General features: G+C 43.2%; 2 protein-coding genes and 1 non-coding gene across 6 annotated transcripts; 1 reads left to right on the top strand and 2 right to left on the bottom strand.

The window, feature by feature from the left end:
* Window positions 1-1,137: 1,137 nt before the first annotated feature.
* Window positions 1,138-5,532, top strand: LOC123119526 (uncharacterized). Of its 3 annotated transcripts, XM_044539361.1 has the most exons (9): window positions 1,138-1,530; window positions 2,729-2,934; window positions 3,580-3,662; window positions 3,756-3,882; window positions 3,976-4,089; window positions 4,167-4,365; window positions 4,538-4,583; window positions 4,898-4,973; window positions 5,059-5,532. In XM_044539361.1, exons 3-9 carry the CDS (start codon window positions 3,606-3,608, stop codon window positions 5,274-5,276), a joined length of 837 nt encoding a protein of 278 aa, XP_044395296.1. In that variant the 5' UTR covers window positions 1,138-1,530; window positions 2,729-2,934; window positions 3,580-3,605; the 3' UTR covers window positions 5,277-5,532. The 3 variants fall into 3 exon arrangements, with proteins under 3 accessions (XP_044395296.1, XP_044395297.1, XP_044395298.1); XM_044539362.1 differs by lacking the exon at window positions 2,729-2,934; XM_044539363.1 differs by lacking the exons at window positions 1,138-1,530; window positions 2,729-2,934 and adding an exon at window positions 3,103-3,501.
* A 255-nt stretch (window positions 5,533-5,787) lies between these two features.
* On the bottom strand, window positions 5,788-5,861 carry TRNAE-UUC (transfer RNA glutamic acid (anticodon UUC)). Its single transcript has one exon. It is a non-coding gene; the product is annotated as a tRNA-Glu (tRNA).
* Window positions 5,862-12,127: 6,266 nt separating this feature from the next.
* Window positions 12,128-14,345, bottom strand: LOC123124375 (uncharacterized). 2 transcript variants are annotated; one of them, XM_044544999.1, is made up of 2 exons: window positions 13,119-14,345; window positions 12,128-12,973 (listed from the first exon to the last, which is right to left on the bottom strand). In XM_044544999.1, exons 1-2 carry the CDS (start codon window positions 13,859-13,861, stop codon window positions 12,268-12,270), a joined length of 1,449 nt encoding a protein of 482 aa, XP_044400934.1. In that variant the 5' UTR covers window positions 13,862-14,345; the 3' UTR covers window positions 12,128-12,267. The 2 variants fall into 2 exon arrangements, with proteins under 2 accessions (XP_044400934.1, XP_044400933.1); XM_044544998.1 differs by having other exon boundaries at window positions 12,128-13,030; window positions 13,119-14,335.
* Window positions 14,346-18,172: the final 3,827 nt, after the last annotated feature.

The raw sequence follows: 18,172 nt of genomic DNA, 5'->3' as shown, positions 1-18,172 counted from the left end.
TAGGTTCTATTTGTTTCTTTCTTCGATTTTCATTGACTTTCTTCAGTTTTCTTCATTTAACTTTTGTTTTCACAGGTTTTCTTTGAGTTTTTTCTTTCCTTTTCTGTTATTTTCTTTATGATTTTCATTAGTTTTTCTTTGATTTTAGAATCTTCTTGACTGGATTTATTTTGTTTTCTATTTGTTGTTTGTATTGTTTTTTCTCTGTGACATGATATGGACATCATCATCTTGTGCCTGTGATCTCCATCTTCAAAGCACCGTCATGATCTTCATCGTCACCGGCTTGACACCTTTATGTAAATGTGAATGTGAAACATTATTTTTATACATGGTAAACATTCTTAAAACACACAATTATCATTTTTAAAATAAATGTTTTATGCCTACATTGTTTGTATACACCAAGAGCATTTTTTGTACATGTTTAACATGGTTTAATAGAAGATTAACATTTTAAGTAAAATGATTAACATTTCTTGCAAATGCGTGTTTGATGTCTATTTTTTTCATAAAACAGTGTACATTTTCATACACATCTGAAATATATATTTGGTATACATTTAACATTTTCCAAACACATGATTAATATATTTTTATAATGTCACATACACTTTTTTTGAAACGTGTGAACATTTTTTATATGTCAGAAACATTTTTTTGTATACTATTAACATTTTTATATAGATTTGAGACATTTCTTTTATATACATTTAACATATTTTCAAATATATGATTGACATTTTTCTTAAATTTCACATACATTTTGAAACACGTGAATATTTTTAGATCTTAAGATGATGTGCCAGCTCAGTCTCTCGGAGGTGCTCATAGGGTAGGGTATGCATGTGTGCCTTCATAGGGTGAGTGTATGTGTGAGCGTCTGCGTCTCTAGTGTGTTGAAAAAAAGGTCACAAACATTTTTATAATATTCTATCAATAGTTTTTAGTTAAGCTAACAATTGTTTCGCATTGTGTCACGAATTTATTTTTTGTATTTTTTATGTTTGGGAATATATGTGTTTACACTATTTTCGTAAATAAGAATAAAATAAAAAATAAAAAAAGGAAGAAAGGGAAAAACAGGAGAAAATATGAGGTGACCTGGAACCTACCTGGGCCTACCGGTGCGCAGGTTCCTGTTCGCTCGCTAGGCACGCACGCACGCCTGCCACCGCTCCCGACTCGCCCAGTCCTCGCTCCCGCCGCCGCGATTCACCGAACTCGCTAGCACCGTCCGCGCCGCCCGCCAGCGCCGCACCCCCGTCGACGCCGCCCGTCCGCCAGCGCCGCATCTCCATCGACGCCACCCGTCCGCGTTCTCCAATCGTCGGCGGCATCGCCGTCCCCATCCTCCGTCCGCGCCGCCCACCAGCGCCGCACCTCCGTCCACGCCGTCCGCCCGCGCCGCACCACCGTCCACGCCGGCCGCCCACGCCGCTCCTCCGTCCACGCCGGCCGTCCGCGTCCTCCAATCGTCGGCAGCACCGCCGTCCGCGCCTCCCGTGCCTTCGACTTCCTCTATTGCAGGTCAGTACATACGGTGCGTGGATCAACTGAATTTGCTTGATATAGATTATGAATCATGGTGCGTGGAAAGTGCTTAATAGCTTCTGAATTTTCCAAATTTAAAACTTGCATGTATGAACCAATTAGCACTGATTTGTCTTGTGATTGGTGAATATCAAAGGATACAAATTGCAAGTCATAAAATCCCACCAGGTAGCAACATAGGAAAACATAGTAAATCCTTACAGTGCCAAAATAATTCCTACCTTACTAGCTACCAGTACTCCACCATTCGGAACATTCCAAACATAGAGTACAAAGTGTAGCATCCAAAATAATATTTACTGCAATCAGAATGTGTCAACATCTATCTCATCAACGATAGGAGCTGTCAACAGATCGGTGAAACTTTCCATGAACTCATATTTTCCAGAGCCTGCTTCCTTCGGTTTTGGTATTGGCTTGTTCTCTTTTGCTAATTTTTTTGAGACAACCTTCTTTACCGAACTAGTCTGTGATGGTATGTTCTCCTTTTCTCCCTGCTGGCTGATGGAACAATATTCTCTTTCTTTTCTCGCTGTGGCCGCAGATGGTGTTTTCCTCCTCCTCTTGTGTTGCCTCTCAAGGAAACCTATTTTTCTTTTAGAGTCTTTCTTCTCAACCTCTCTTTTCTTCAGACGTGCAGCACTCAACAATTCATTTGATGTTTGAGTCACTTGTATAGCACTCAACAATTCATTTGATGATTGAGTCACCTGGACATGACATCTTTCTTCAACATTAGTTGTGCATGCACCCGATAGTTCTTTCACTTGCTTAGTAGCACTAATAAGTGCATTCTCAATGACAATACAACATTCCTCGGAGTTGGCTGCTAGAGTTGCCAACTCACAACACATGTGTATAAGAAAATTGTAACGGGTGATGGCATCCAACTTTGGATTTTCAACTACAGTCCGTCCGCAGCAATTCTTTGATGGATCCTGACCGTGCTTCTCTTGTCCATCGCTTCAAAATGTATTGTGCCGGCAACAACTTGATATTCATTAAATCAAGAACTCTCAAAGCATGAGCACACAAAATTCCTACTCTCTCAAACTGCCCACAACTACATGAAGCCGTTTGTTGGTGATTGTCTCCAACAACTTTGTATTCTTCTTCAAATGTTGCATATTGCCCATCAACAAGCCTTCCTTAACCATGTATTCATTGTCTCCAGGTAGTATATGAGCACTTGCTGCGCCCCCTCCTCACTGCGCCGCGGCGGCCGTTGCCCCAACGCTCCTCCGCCCCTGCATCCTACGGCCGCGAAGCCTCCAGCCCTCTCCTTCCCCACCCCCTGCAGCCCCGTGTCCAAGAGCAGGCCCCTACTGACGTAATTTCGTGTTCTTCACTAATGCCACCTCAGCAACGTGTTCTTCTCCGGTGAGTCCGAGAACGATTCTTTCGCGCTGTAGGTTTTCCTCCCTAACTATTCCGTCAACAGCTTAGCATCTTTGGTTCAATTCACTTATTAGGCTTATACCCTAAAAAAATTCATTTATTAGGCAATCCTGAGGTTTGTCTTGCTTTGCTATCACTCTTTTCGGAACTAGTAGAATCGCCGAGTTTTGTAGAGATTATTCTAGACTGACGGCCAGATTGTGGTTTTACTTCGTTGCGCAGTGTAATCTATTTAGTTTGGTGAATGCTTGCTTACTAGTTTTAGTAAATTGGTGCCGTTACAGCTCAGAGAAGATGCATTTAACTAACCGTTACATTGTGATAGTTAAAAGTAACTAAGTGCATTATGAAAGCAATGGCAATGCCAAAACAAAGTGGATGATGTCGCCAAATTGATAGAGGTGATGTAGTGCCAGCCCGTAGAGAATATAAGGTGGACTGGAAAACCAAGCTCAAAAGTCTCACAAAAGGGAGAACAAGCAAACTGCAGAAAGCATTGCTGCATCATTTGGGCCTTTTATTTCTCACCGTGGAGTTCTCTGATAGATGGTGCCCATTTCACTATTACATTTCTGATTGAAGTGAGCTGTTGTTATTGTTGAAGTGAGCATTCGTTTCTGGATTCAGGTTCACGCTTGCCATCGACTGTAAGTATGGATCTCGCTCCTTTCAAGCTGGATATTGACGAGCTACTAGATGATTATGCCAAGGTGATTTCTTTTTTCTGTCATGCAGTTAGTCAAGATGTGTCATGCTCATATAAATGTTAAAATAAGTAGCATCCTTGTGCTTACGTTTGGCAGGAAAATTGCATGTCATTCACCGATTTCAAGAGAGTGTGGATGGCCAAGAAGTTTTCTTATATCTATGAAGGCCGACCCAAGACAAACTCAGGCGTTTTTATGCAATCCCTCTTTTTGCATTGTATTGGTAAGCTATATGGTTTCCTTGAAATTGCCACTTTACCTACAACAATCTTTCTTACAGCACTGGTGATGTATTTTCTTTTTCTTGTCTATGTAGGCCATATGACTTCCCAAAGTTCTCTACTTCAGAGGTTGCCTGGTCTTTACTGCCTTTACTGCCTTTATGAGTGCCAACCATACAAGCCACACTACAAAATTTATCTGTCTCTTGGTAAGGTATATTTTTAGTCACTAATTTACGCTTATTGAAATGGGAAGATTAATTCCCTGAATATGTGATTGCAACAGAGGAGTCCAAGAAACTCAAAGACTTTGTCATTGAGGCTAAGCAGAATGGGCTTGCCCTTGTACCAGCACTTGTCAAAAGGATGCTAGACAAGGGCATGTTTCTGTTTGGGTTCATAAATTTGCTTGGTGACAATGAGGCAAAGGAGGTTGATGAAATGAATGCATCCCAGAATAAACGGGTGAAATTTGCCTGTGACAAGTATGTGGATTTTCTTCTTTACCATCTGTCTTGTCTGATCTTCATCATTAGCATTTGTGTTTTCTTCTTGCAGGGTACTAAGCTTTTCCCTTCGCTATATTCTCTATATGCAGACAAGAACACATTACCAATTAGTACTTACTAATATTCTGAATGTTTTTTTATATTCCAGGTTGTTTGCAAATACTCAAATAGGGAGTTATACGCACACAGACTTGGTAAGTTTAGTCTGTTCCCATTCATGGCCTCTTTTTAGATTCATTTTTAACACACTCCAGTGCATTGCCATTAGGCTTGATGTTATCATTTATTTTATCCACTCCACCGCCTACCCCCCTTCATTCTGCCAATGTTAGTGATTGACGTAGCCTGTAACGATTCCAGTTAATGGTTTGAATAAAGACTTGCTAAGCTGTGTAGTGCTGGCAATATCACTATAAGAAACAATATCAGGATGAGGCAATCATTTTTTTATTTTGTATCGATGGTACTCATATTCTCTTCTGTTGCTGACACATCAATCTGCATCTAGGGAGTGGAGTTTGAACTTGACAGCATCAAGAAATTGTCAATGGACTATGCTAAAGCCAAAGAATCAGCCTTTGCAGGTGCTTATCTCTTCTCATCATCTTATACTACTTGGATTTTTTGTAGCATTGGAACTGTCATTGACCCTATCGCTATCCTTGGCAGAGGCAAGCCAAACTGTTGATGTGGAAGACGCCAAGCACATCCTTCAGAATGACAAACTGCTGGGTGACAAGGTAGAGGAAATCGTCAAAGAGTGGGATGCCCAGAAGGAAGATTTCTACCAGAAAACAGGTGTATCTCCCCATGATGAACTGGCGGTGGTTGACAACGACGAATCTGGAGAATTCCATGATGAACTAGAACAGCTGCTGCTGGAATGAGGGGAGCATCCAGTAGCCTGTGAATGACTGAAGAACTACTACCCTGCTCATGCCATTTTGTCATGGCATGGAATCGACATTGGGCTGACTCTGCATGCCCAAAATATTCTTGAAAACATTTTTTGTCGCAACATGTCTGAAGCAAAAAAATTGTATGTAGTTCTATTTTGGTCGGATGAATGTTGCCTGATGTACATATTTCCATGGAACAAATTGGGTTTCCTAATTCAGGAAATGTAGCATTTTTGCATGCTTCTATCCACATATGCCATTGAGCTGCTCCATGTACCCATTAAGCATCATCATATGCCATTGAACATCTCGATGTGTTCACCCTTTGTTGATATTTTTACCAAGGGCATAAACAATGAAAAAGCACATCATAGAAAAGTAAACTCATAAATATTCAGATGTATGCAAAATATGGGGATGGCGCCTAAACATAGTATAATGAAATTATAAAAATGGGTAAAAAAAATACTGCGATGGCAAAAGAGCGCCGCAAAAAGAATTCCATCGCCGGGATTTGAACCCGGGTCGTCTGGGTGAAAGCCAGATATCCTAACGGGACTGGACAACGATGGATTGTTTTCTACTCCCTCCGTCCCAAAACAAGTGTCTCAACTTTGTACTAGCTTTAGTATAAATTTCTGCTAAGCTCAAGACACTTATTTTGGAACGGAGGGAGTATGTATTAAATATAAATAAGAAATAGGTATATCGGAGTTCGTCTTCCCATCCTTACAAAATATTATTTAATGTGACTTACTCACAGATATTTATTTGTGCCTAACTGTGATAAAACATGGATCTGTTTAACTTGAGTAGCCACGCGTGTGCTACTGACCGTGCATAGGCAAAAACTACCGGAGTTGAAGCATTAATCACCAATAAATTTTTTTTGCGCATACAACCATTAATTATTAGAAATAACACAAAGACATAGGAGTAATTCATTGTATAACATGTTTTATTGCTTGTTCTAGATGACATGCTACATTGCATAAGAAAGAAAAAACATGTTATTAACCATGGCTAAGACATAATCCTTTTTTCTTGTTCCAGAGTGGTCATCACTGGTGTCGTCGACCGGTCGGTGATAGACGGAGCTGCCACCCTCGGTAGGCTCATCCCTGACGATGGTATGCAAGTTTTTTGCCTACCTAAGTGTTGTGCACTTTTGTGTGAAAAGTTTCATAACTAAGGAGGTGCTAAACGGACAATTATTTTGGTATACGAATGTGTTCCTTCCAGATTTGGGGCTCAGTTTTCATAACCAATTTTCGTAATTTGCTGCAGCCCGGCACCAGCAAACAGTGGTAGTTGTTCACCTTATACTTTCTTCATAGAATCGACAGTAAACGACTGCAATTTTGCTCGAGTCATGATTCTGTCAAAAAATTGAAGCACGGATCCTCAAATGTAGATTTAGATTCATAGGACGAGGCATAATTCATGCCTTCCAATAAGAAAGTGCATTTCCATTTATGGTGTGTGCACAAGGAAACACACATTTCAATTTTATAGACAATAAAAAGATGGTAGCTTCTCTTCACAGTGTTCAGATTAAAAAAGAGCATAAGTTAAGGCCGTGTTCGGAATCCATCCCATCCGCTCCGACTCCGCGTCCGCGGAGTTGGGAAGCTCAGTTTAGGCCGCTCCGTAAAAATGAACTAGAGGCTCGTCCGCTCCAGAGCGGAGTGGAGGGAGCGGAGAGGAGCCGAACGCGGCCTAAGTACACACGCAGAGCATGATAATACTACCACAGGCAGAAAGTTCTCTTAGTATTTGCTCGGCGCTGCAGCCCATAGAGAAGAAAAGGCAAATCACAGATTAATTTGTGCACTTGAATTCAAGCTTCAGAAATTGACCATGCAAACAGAACAAATGATATTTGGACAACTTTTCTGAATGAGGAACCTAATGTATTTTTGCAACAATCATTTGGATATCTGAATTGTTGTAAAAGAGCCAACGGATCAGATATTCCTCCCGGAAGCTGCTACAAGTTGCCGCTTGATGGCAGTGGCTTCAACTCGTTACAAGCCTACTGCCTACAGAGTTTCCAACGACATGGTTAGGAACTTGCGACGTAGTAGAATAATGAAGCTGAATGCATAAAAAATAAATACAATCTCACATTAAATCATTAATTAGTGACTGGATGATTCAAAATACAGAGTTCCAAAGGCTTTGACTAGGCATTTCGCAAAGAAGTTCCTTACCTTAGCTGGATCTCGCTGGTGCCACCTAAACGGTAGGTTGACTAGATGTATCACGTAATAAACTGACTATTGGAATAATGTTGCACTAAGGAGCAAAACTTACCCAAATCATGTTGATGGCTAATAATCAGCTTCTCATTTAAACTCTTCAGGGTTGCCGTCTCTGACAATCGAGGGTACATGTGGCTCTGGTAATTGGTTATGCTTATCTTGATGGTAACTTCTCGTTCTAGCACTTATGATAATTTTGGGTCCCATAATGCCTAATCACTAAGACTTCGGGTCATTGGGTATGCTGAAACATAGCTTGAGGCAGTAACATAAGCAATTAATTTAAATGCTTTGAGTAAGCAATCCTTTCTCACAGAAAGCAAAGCGTTTGTTGAACGTACATGTAGCATCCAAAGTTAGCCATGGATGCTATGTACATGCAGATTATGATAAAGAAATATTCATTACTGAATTAAATCAATTCTATCCTAAGGAGTAAGATGTACATAGTAAAATAGAAAATAGAACCATATTACTACAAAATTTGCTACCCTTGAAAAATGTACTAGTACATATTTCAAGAGTAAAATCACTATTGTGGTAGCAGGAGAAAATGCACAACCATCAATCATAAATTCCATGACTGTACTATTTGTACTTATCTGTAGTAAATTATCACATTTTCTGATGAGGGATAAACAAGGATACTTTGATTACAGATAAGTACTAAAAGTAAGTCGTGAAATTGCGAGATTAGGTTTAATTGGAGATTGACCGTTTTGCCTAGTACAAAAAGCATATATTGCCATTCTACACACACAAAATTTAGTGACTGAGCAATAAAAGACTTTGCATACAAAACCTCCTGGCCCCAAAACTAATGAAGCAACGATTATAATACTAGTACTTAAATAGAATTTAATGGACAAAGCACAAACAAAACCAAATCTATGACACAGTCATAATCATGTAACTTCAGCAGAACAGAAAGCACAAAGGGGTTAATCGGGACATACTGCATCTGCTTTAAGTATTCAGCTTTCTGAAATATTGTACTCGAGATGAGAGCACATCACTGACTTTAGCACAGCTTGCGGCTATCAACAGTACATATATTGTTAGTCAGGCGTTAGGCACTGTACAATAAGTAGAGAAATAATTAGTATACAACAGTCAACACATCTGCGGTGGATGTGCAAACCAATGTCACAACATTCAACTTGTGCAGTTGTTATAACACTATTACTCCAAGCAACAGTCTGCATATTGTTCCTCAAGTCCCTTCCGGGTCTGCTTCCCACCCCCTCCACTCGTACACACAATCCTGAGTTGTACATCGTTTACAGGACTAAATCAACAGCTTTACAGGCACTCCGAAGCAGCTCGACACTTTTCTCCTTCGTCTCGACGCCATGATACTCCACCGTGTAATTCAACATATTTCACAATGGACGGCTTAAGGTTTTGTCGGTAGTTCAAGATCGTGCTCAGCCACCGCAATATGACGATCAATAAATATCAACACTTCACAGTTAATTCATCAAAATATGAATCTAGCAGAAACAATCATTTCTTGCCTTCATGAATAGATTATGCCTGAATAAGGATGGCAATGGGTAGGGTATGCGCAGGGTAGAGCAATACCAAACCCATACCCGTATAGTCAATGGGTACAAAATTCTACCCATACCCGTACCCATGGGTATGAAAATTTACCCATACCCATACCCATTGGGTACCCAGCGGGTAGAACAAATAGTATACAAGTTGTTCACAATTTTACACTCATTGGTAGCACATTTGACACAAAAAGCAATTATTCAGCTGAATAACAGGTAGATGAGTACGTGACCACTATCAAAATATGGAAATCACAAAATACTAATAATTCAATAGGAGTAGCTGAGTCACATGACAAATTAATGATTAATTGACAACAACTCAACATTAGTTCACAAGCGGGTAGGGTCTGGGTATACCCACGGGTACAAGGCTATACCCGTACCCTACCCATGACTTAACGGGTAGGGTATGGGTACAACCCATGGGTATAAAAGTGTGCCCATACCCTACCCATGCGGGTACGGTACCCGCGGGTACGGTACCCGCGGGTACCCGTACCCATGGGTAAAATTGCCATCCTTATGCCTGAAAAGTTTTGCAGTGGCATTTCTGGGGCACCGAGGAGCACAATGACGAGCTAGCTGATTTTCATACCTACGAAGATTATAACAGTTGGAATTTAAAGAGTAGATACAAAAAAAAGATGCCAGCATGTTGTCACTGAATCCCAGATTCTATAAACTCTAATCCCTAATCCAAATTCCTGCAATGGGGGAAAATGCCTAATCTATAAGGATGCATTGCTAATCCAGAAAATTCATCCATATAGAAGTGAGATGTCTGAAGCTAGCCAGAAGCATGATTCATAAATATAAATACGCATTTCTAGTTTCTAGGACTGCATCATTGTGCTGATAAACTATAGCAGGTAGGAACTTTTAACCAACGATAACAATCTCAGAGATAATAAACAAGACAATTAGACAAATATAGTTTTCTTTTCTGGAAGATACAAATCACTTACAAATGCACAAAGTTCTCAACCAACAAAGAATGATGTGTGAGACTAACTTCTAGACTGATTGTTTATACTAGGAAATTCTTCAATCCAACATGGCATGTATGACAATAAAGATAGGATCACTTCCTTGGATGTATATATAACCCCTAAAACCAACCTTGGATGGACTAGGAGTGTATTTCCTACGACTTAACATTCGAAGTACTCAAAGTATATTTCCTAAGACTTCAACAGTTCAACCTTCAATTTGATTTGGAGAGGCGGTGAGGCTTAGGAAATCCACATGGGTCAAGCTGTTCTGATCAAGTTTTTTTCCAATTATTTGGTATGGGTACGTGTTCCGATCGAACTGCAAGAAGTATTTTTGATGAGGGGTGTAAGGAGAAGAGAACTGGTGCTCAATGCCGTGCTCGAGAAGGATTTTTCTTTATTTCGAATAGCCCCTTTAAGAAAAAGGGTTTCCCCCCGCTTTGTATTACAAAGCAACCAACTTCGATATCTCTTGGGCTCTCATGCCCCCTCGATGGTTGACGAGAAGATAAAAGAAAAGTAACCCACCCAATCGACAGACTTTTTTACCTCTTTTTCCTGCAAAGCAGGAGGAAGCATAAACTCGAAATTCCATAAGAGAAGTCAGATTGGATGGTAGGAAAGGGCCTTTCATTTCAATGTTCTGTCTCGTCCCTCTCTTTTTGCATCTTGTTCGACTAGCTTGCTTGGGCATATCTTGCCTAGGCAAAATTTTGGAAATGATCCCTTTATTCCCATGTCTTCCGGCTACTTTATCCCCAACTTTGATTTCACGTTTCTGTAAAATATATACACGAACCATTATGTCGAGCGGGCCCCTTTGGATCCATTTCACAACGATAATGCGCCCTCTTCCACCTATAGGTAATTTCAGAGAAGTTTCTTTTCAAGTGGAAACCTCAAGGCCATTAGAACTTGCTATCCTCTTGCCTAATAGGCAAAGATTGACCTCTGTATAACGACTGATTCATTCGGCTCGATATGAGGACCCAACTCCGTTGCATTGCCAGAATCCATGATCCATATTTGAAGCGGGTTGACCTCTGTGCTTCTCTCATGGTACAATCCTCTTCCTGCTGAACCCACTTTCTCCTCGGTCCACGGAGAAAAAAAAATGTAGAACTGGTGCCGACAGTTCATCAGGAGCAGCGAGCCTGTTATGATACCGTTTCGGCAGCCTTTTGTTGCTGGAAAGCTATTTGGACTGGGCGATGATTATGTTCTAGCTTAAGAATGTATATACTGCACACTAAATACATATTTTCTTGCCTCTTGATTCACACATGCATGATTGTTTCCAGACTGCCAGAATCATTCTTTTGTTTCTATATACACATATCCAGAAAGACGTTACCCTCCAATGTTACTGGCATAGATTTCTAACCAATCCAATATCCCTACAGCCCTACCATGGCAATAATGAATATACTATACAATACCAAATTTTACTCCTTCGAACAAAAGTACTCATGTCTCAGAATTTGGATGATCAACATTCAGCAACTTTGACTGCTAAAATGTGTCGGCCAAGAAGGACCCAAAACCCACAGATGTTTGCTTGCTTCTTCTTTGTTACCCTAAGTGCTAGAGGAAAAAGATACAGATGCAGGAAGTATAACATTGGCTTAGAATCCATGTAGCTACTGCTATCCCAAAATACATGAACATTTAAATTGGAGTGAACTTACTTGTTGCCTCGTTGAACTACCCCTAAATTCCTGCAGAGGTAAAAAAAAGCCTGATCTACAGGGGATACACTTTGCGTATCTAGACAATTGTTTATAGCCAAGAGAGCTCTACTAAAGCAGAAAAATATATTTTTCTGGTAATTCATGATTCAACAGAAGAAGCTAGCTCCTGTATCACTCTACAGGACTTAGTAATTCTCTCTGTAAACTATCTTTGAAGCTGGAAGACATCGCGCCTTTGGCGTCTCCCTCTTGTTAAAAAAATTTACATACTATAGTAAGTAGTAGCAATTTAAAAAATACTAGCGCCCACAATAAAAAAAGAAACATAATTGTAACCTCCTTTTCAATAGAGAAATTGATCAATTCTTACATATATATTACATAGACTAAACATCTTGTGCAAGCCATTTCTTAAATAGTTCAAATAGATTGCAAATAAAATAGGCTCATATGTGAGATGAACTTCTAGACTAGTTGTTCCCAGGGAACTCTTCAATCCAACATGGGGTGTATGGAAAAGATTTGATCCTCTCCCGCTCATTACCCAACTCTTTGAAATATAGATACTCTTCTGGGTATCTGTTTCCTAATTCTTCAATCTTTGAGCCATTCAAATTATATGCCAGTGCTGTATGCTGTGATGCACTCAAGTAGACAATCTCTTTATATGGGTGAAACCCAAGTATCTCAATGTCTTGATCATATGAATCATCACAACGCTCTTCATCCCAGTAACACTCTTCAACCATAGCGTCATCATTAAGAGCATTATGATTGTCGGGCTTCCAATCCAATTTATTTTCAACTATTGATTTCTTATTGTCTTCTAAACAACAAGGCTTAACCAAGTCTTTGTTTTCAATATCATCGTCAGAGTTCCATTCAAAATTCTCTTCAGTGGTTGCTTTCTTGTTGCCTTCTAGGAAACTAGAAGAACAAAACAGGTTGTAGTTAATATCTTCTAAGATCCAGTGAAGTCGTCCACAATACCGGTGATGTGCTAGCGCATGCTTAAGGTCTTTGTCATGCTTCAACATCCACTCCATCTGACCACATGATTCATTGGGGATCCAAACTCCAAGCCAACACTTACACTGAGGCCAGTACATATCAAATGCCACAAAGTACACCCCCTTTTTTGATCTTACAATCTCGACATATGGATGGTCGTGTGCTCTGGTATCAATGACAGGTGGTTTAATTACACTGTACGTATTATCAGACAATGATATTCTGTAGAATCAAATCAATGTACAAAACTGTTTAAGAAAATTAGTAAAATAAAAGTGAAATCTCAAATATAAACAAAGAAACCACATACCTCATAATTAAATCAGCTCTACAGTGTACATAAAGTGCTCCCCGATAATAGACGCCGTTGGATCGCCCGTAACCCACTCGCATTTCACTGACAATCACTGTAGCTCCCCCTTCTCGGAAGAAATATTTCTCCTCCCAACGACCAGACTTTGATGAGAATACATACATCTTGCATGGGGATGGTGGCCATTCAGATTCCTCCATCGAGGGGTCTACCTCATCTCCAGAATGATAGTCATCCAAACGGGGGGTCATAAACACCTCATAGTACGGTGATATCATCGGATCATAGATCAGATGCCCACGGTATGACACGTTACCTGTGGCATCTTTGGCAGGGCGCGGTGGCAAAGCACTCCAGCATCGGGTGGCAGGGTTAACCACCCGGTTACTGCGAAGCAAGAGGAGCCCGTTGCAGTGATCATCGATGTTATAGTGCCACCAATCAGCGCAGTCTTCCTGCCAGAAATAGCCGCAATGGGGGCTGGTGGAGGGCAGGAAGCTGAGGTTGCCGGTGATGGCGGGGGCGCCAGCCGCAGAGGGGGGGCGGGCGAGGAATTCGGGATACTTGTGCTCGTCGAAGTGGATGAAGAGGCCGGCGAGGGAGAGCGGGAGCAGGTCGGCGCGCAGGAGGCCGCGCGCATCGATGGCGTCGCGCCAGGCCGTGCAGACGCAGCGGGAGGCGGCGATCCAGCGCGGCGGGACGCGGCGATCCAGCGCGGCGGAGGACTTCCGCGAGCACATCCTCGGGAAGGGGCGCCGGCTGCAGCTCCTCGCCACGAGCGGCGGCTGTGTCCCCGTCGGTCGCGTCGACAGGCTTCACCTCGTCGCCGGCCATCGCCTCGCCGCGATAGTGCGATCCAGGGGATCTTCGACTCGGAACCCTAGGGAGGCAGCCGCGGCGTCTTACTGGATCGAAAGCTTGGTGGTTTTCAGGTGAAGTGCAGCTTCAAGATGGCAACGGGGGAAATCGGCAACAGCAGGACAACGACATCGCCGGTTACGAAATAATTTCGCTACTAAGTATGACATCCCCATAAAAAATAATAATAAGTATGACATTATTTCACAAAATTTCAGAACCAACATCAGTTCGTGGATATAGTTTTAAAAATGGTAGCCCAATTCTAACTAACTCTCACTTGTAACCATATTTGTCTTTATTTTCGTGGCAAATTTTTTTCCTAGAGTTTTATTTCAAATTTTGATTTGAATTTATGTGGCATTGCCGCTCTTGGTCCGGGTTTGGTGTCCCCGGTTTTGGTTGTCGAGATGTTGGTGCTCTTGTTGGTTCGGCGTTGCCGCTCTTGGTCGGGGTTTGGTAGGTTAGCTGTGATGTATCCCCTGTTCAGGCCGAGCATTCCTCATCTTTCTGCTCCTCGGACCATTTTCACACATGTCTGCGTTCGTGTCATGTGTTGTATCCCTATCTGTACCATTTCTATTCCTTCTATCAATGCAATGATATGCAAACTTTACGTATTCGCGAAAAAATTTATATGGCATGATCGATAAATATTCTATCTATGATTCATTTCCTTCTTAGAAAATCTGAGACTCTTCACAATTAGGTTTTCGAGTTTAGTAACACTGTGAATTCCTTGATGTTTGTAGGGCACAGTATATGATTCTCAGGTTGGATGTCGTGCCTGTTGTGTGTAGCATGACCTATTTCTGATTTTTTGGCTTGGTATTTTCTGATATTGTTCCCCAAAATTTCAACAACAAAATAGCGGTTCCGTGACCTCGCTTGCAAAATACACTCAGTCAACACATGTTCAGCGATTTTAGGTTCTCACCTATTGCAGTTGGGCACATATAGCTTTTCTATGGAAACTACGTGGTTAGCTTAACTTGTGCATTCTTAGTCTTCTACGGTTTCTTGATCGAATGATTGGACAAACACCAAGATGCAAAAGTACTAAAGCCAGTGGAGACAATTTCGAAGAAACATGGCGTAATTTTTGGTTTTGTTAGGGTCTATGTTCTTTGTTTTCTTTGATGTATTTTGCTTACTTAATGAATAAATCTAGATCTTTTTCTTAAGAAAAAACAAAGAAAAACTATGAACTTCTTGAGTAAACCTTAGACTATATAAAATCCTATTTAAGGTATATGTTTCCGACTTGCTCTCTTCAAACCATGGAAAGGTGATGTTTGGGACATTTTTATAAGGGTGATGCTAGGCGCCGGCGCGCCGGCCTAACTTTTCGGCCGGTCAGCCTGTGGCCGTTTGATTAGCACAAGCACAACCGTCAGATCTGGAACTGTCCCCGTCCTCCCCTCATCTTCAACCTCCTGCACGAGGAAAAAGGAGAGGAAAGAGAGCACCGCCCCCGCACGCGCCGACCGCCTCGCCTCCTCGTCTTCCCTCACCGCCGGTCGCCGCCCTCGCCGTCAGTCGCCGCCCTCGCTGTCGCTGCCGGCTCGCGCCGCCGCTGGTAACGTCCTCCTCATCACCGCACGCAGAAACGTCCGCGTAGCTCGTTGTCGTGCCGGTTGCAGCAAAAAAAAGGCCCACGCCGCCGACGGAAGTATCTGTCGTTCTCGCTGGTTGATGCAAATAAACAGGCCGCTGGCTCTGCCGTCACAACTCAGCCGTTTGCCGATGGTAGCAAAAAAAGCTGCCGGTTGTAGCATTCGGGTGGCTAGTTGTAGCAAAAAATCTTCCAGCAAAAATAGGGTGATGTTCTATCAAAAACCAAAACAACGGTTGTAGCAAAAATCGAAACGGGTTCCAGCAAACCAAAACTCCATTGGTAGCAAAAATGCAAAATTGGGAGTTCTTCCAACAGAGCAAAAAATGGTGGTTGTAGCAAAAATTAGAGCTGCTTCCAGCAAACCAAAACGCCATTGGTAGAAAAAAAATGCAAAATTGGGTGTTCTTCCAGCAAAGCAAAAAAGGGTGGTTGTAGCAAAAATGGAGCCGCTTTCAGCAAAGCAAAATGCCACTGGTAGCAAAAATGCAAAATTGGGTGTTCTTCTAGCAAAAGCAAAAGACAATGGTTGTAGCAAAAAATGGAGCTGCTTCCAGCAAATCAAAACGCCGGTTGTAGCAACTGGTACGAGGGTAGCGCCGGCTAGCCGGAGTGAAACCAGGGATGGGGGTAGGCTCTTAGCACGCTAGATGTAGGGGAGCTGAGCACGCCGCCGGCCGCAACACCAGCGCATTGCCGCAGCTAAGCACCGCCGCAGCTCCAGTGCGCCGCTGATTGCTGCTCCAGCACGCCATTGGTTGCAGCTCCAGCGCATCACCACGGCTCCGCACTTCCTGGATGTGGTGGTGGAGAGAAGAAATGGAGAGAGAGAAGGCAGGGAGAGTTGAGCGGTGGAAAAGATGCAAGGGGATGGGAACGAGAAGATAAGGTCACTGCCGCTTTTCTCATGGGGCCCGCACGAGGACACATTTAAAGTAGCCACGGGTGGTTGCGTGTCGCTCTGGCAGTTCGATCAAGTCAGATCCAACGACGCGCGTGTGTCCGGCGCAGCGTTCGGCCGGCGCGCCGAGTGGAAAGGTTTCCCTTCCTATAATCTTTAAGATTTGACTTTGATCGAGATTTTATATTGTAGTTCATGATAATATTTTTCAAGATAAATATATACATGTAATTTTGTTTTTCTAAATGTTGACTTATAGATGTCCAAAATGTCCACAAAAAACAACATTATTTGAACTAGACAGCGTAGGTTTTCACTACCCCCCCGACCTCTCTCCCCCGCCGCCCCCGGGGAGTCCCCGTCCACACCGCCCTCAGCCCTCCCCCTCCATCGCCTCCCACTACCGCCGCCGTCGTTGAGGACGCCGCGGGGCGAAGCCCCTGCGGTGAGGCGGCGGCGGCGCAGTCCTCGGCCGGCGGTAACGCGTGGGGGCAGCGGCGTCCATCTCCCTCCTACTCCAACAGCAGTGCGCAGCGGGTTGGCGGTGGCCAGGAGATCTCCTGCGGCCGTTTGGCGGATGAGAGTTTGGCTGCGATGAGATCTGATCTGGGCTCGAGGGGTTTAGATCGAGATCCACTGCGGCTGTGCCTCGTCTTGACAATGGCAAGAGGAGATCCCCTGGGTAATCTTCGCGGCACGAGGACGTCCGGGTCTCTTGGCCCGGGGCATGGTGGTGGTGGCTGCCTTCTCCACTGAAGGCGGTTGGCCAGGCTGGTAATGACGGATCTTGGATCCCACTATTAGCACTGGCGACGAGTTGGGGAGACATAGTCACTAGCGAAAACCGAGCCGACTCCAGTCATGGCGGGCGATGGCGGCGTCTAAGTCGTTACCTTGATGAAGGCATCGTCAAGCAACTATTGTCAACCTGCTCGTGCCGCTCCGGGAGAAATCCTAAGATCACCGGATCGGACGATGGCGGCGCTGCGGTGTCGTGTTCCCTATTGGGGGCATTGTTTGTGGAGCGGCGCCGGATGGAAGAGGCGTGAGGTGGTGTGGCGTGCCTTCTCTCGCGTTGACGACGGGTCTCGGCGTCATGGAGCAGCGGGGTCTCGCCGGTGAGCGTGTGATGATGGACGAGCGCAGGATGATGGTGTTGTCTGGCGTCGTGGTGACGTCGACGGCAGCTAGACCGGGCAAGGTAGATGCAGCAGTACATCACTGAAGATGGATTGGTGGCAGATGGTTACGGCGGCCTCATACCCGGCAGGCGTCCTGGTTGAGGAGTGCGCCGGACTGGTGGGTGCCCCATACCCGGTAGGTGTCCTGGTTGGGACCTCAGGTCTTAGATGTTAGGTTTGGCTATGAGGTCTGTGCGGTATTAGGCCCAGACTATCAGCATCCCTACATCAACTGGATAGGAGTAGCGACAGATGTCGCCTAGACGGTGGCTTTAGTCTTATTGTTGTATGACTTTGTAAGGTCTTGTGTGAATAATTAATAAAGTGGCTACATGCATCGTCCAGATGCAGAGGCTGGGGGTCCTCCTCCATTTCTAAAAAAAGGTTCACTAGTACATAATTCGTTTGCCTAAAAAACTAGTTCAAAAATTCATGTTTAAATAAAAAAATTGGTCACAATGAAACAACACGAAACTTTCTGTGGATTTTTTCTGGA

The sequence above is a fragment of the Triticum aestivum genome, chromosome 5D (assembly GCF_018294505.1).
Source record: "Triticum aestivum cultivar Chinese Spring chromosome 5D, IWGSC CS RefSeq v2.1, whole genome shotgun sequence".
Classification (NCBI taxonomy): domain Eukaryota; kingdom Viridiplantae; phylum Streptophyta; class Magnoliopsida; order Poales; family Poaceae; genus Triticum; species Triticum aestivum.
Note: the sequence above shows the minus strand (reverse complement) of the source record. Positions and strands in the feature narration are given on the sequence as shown.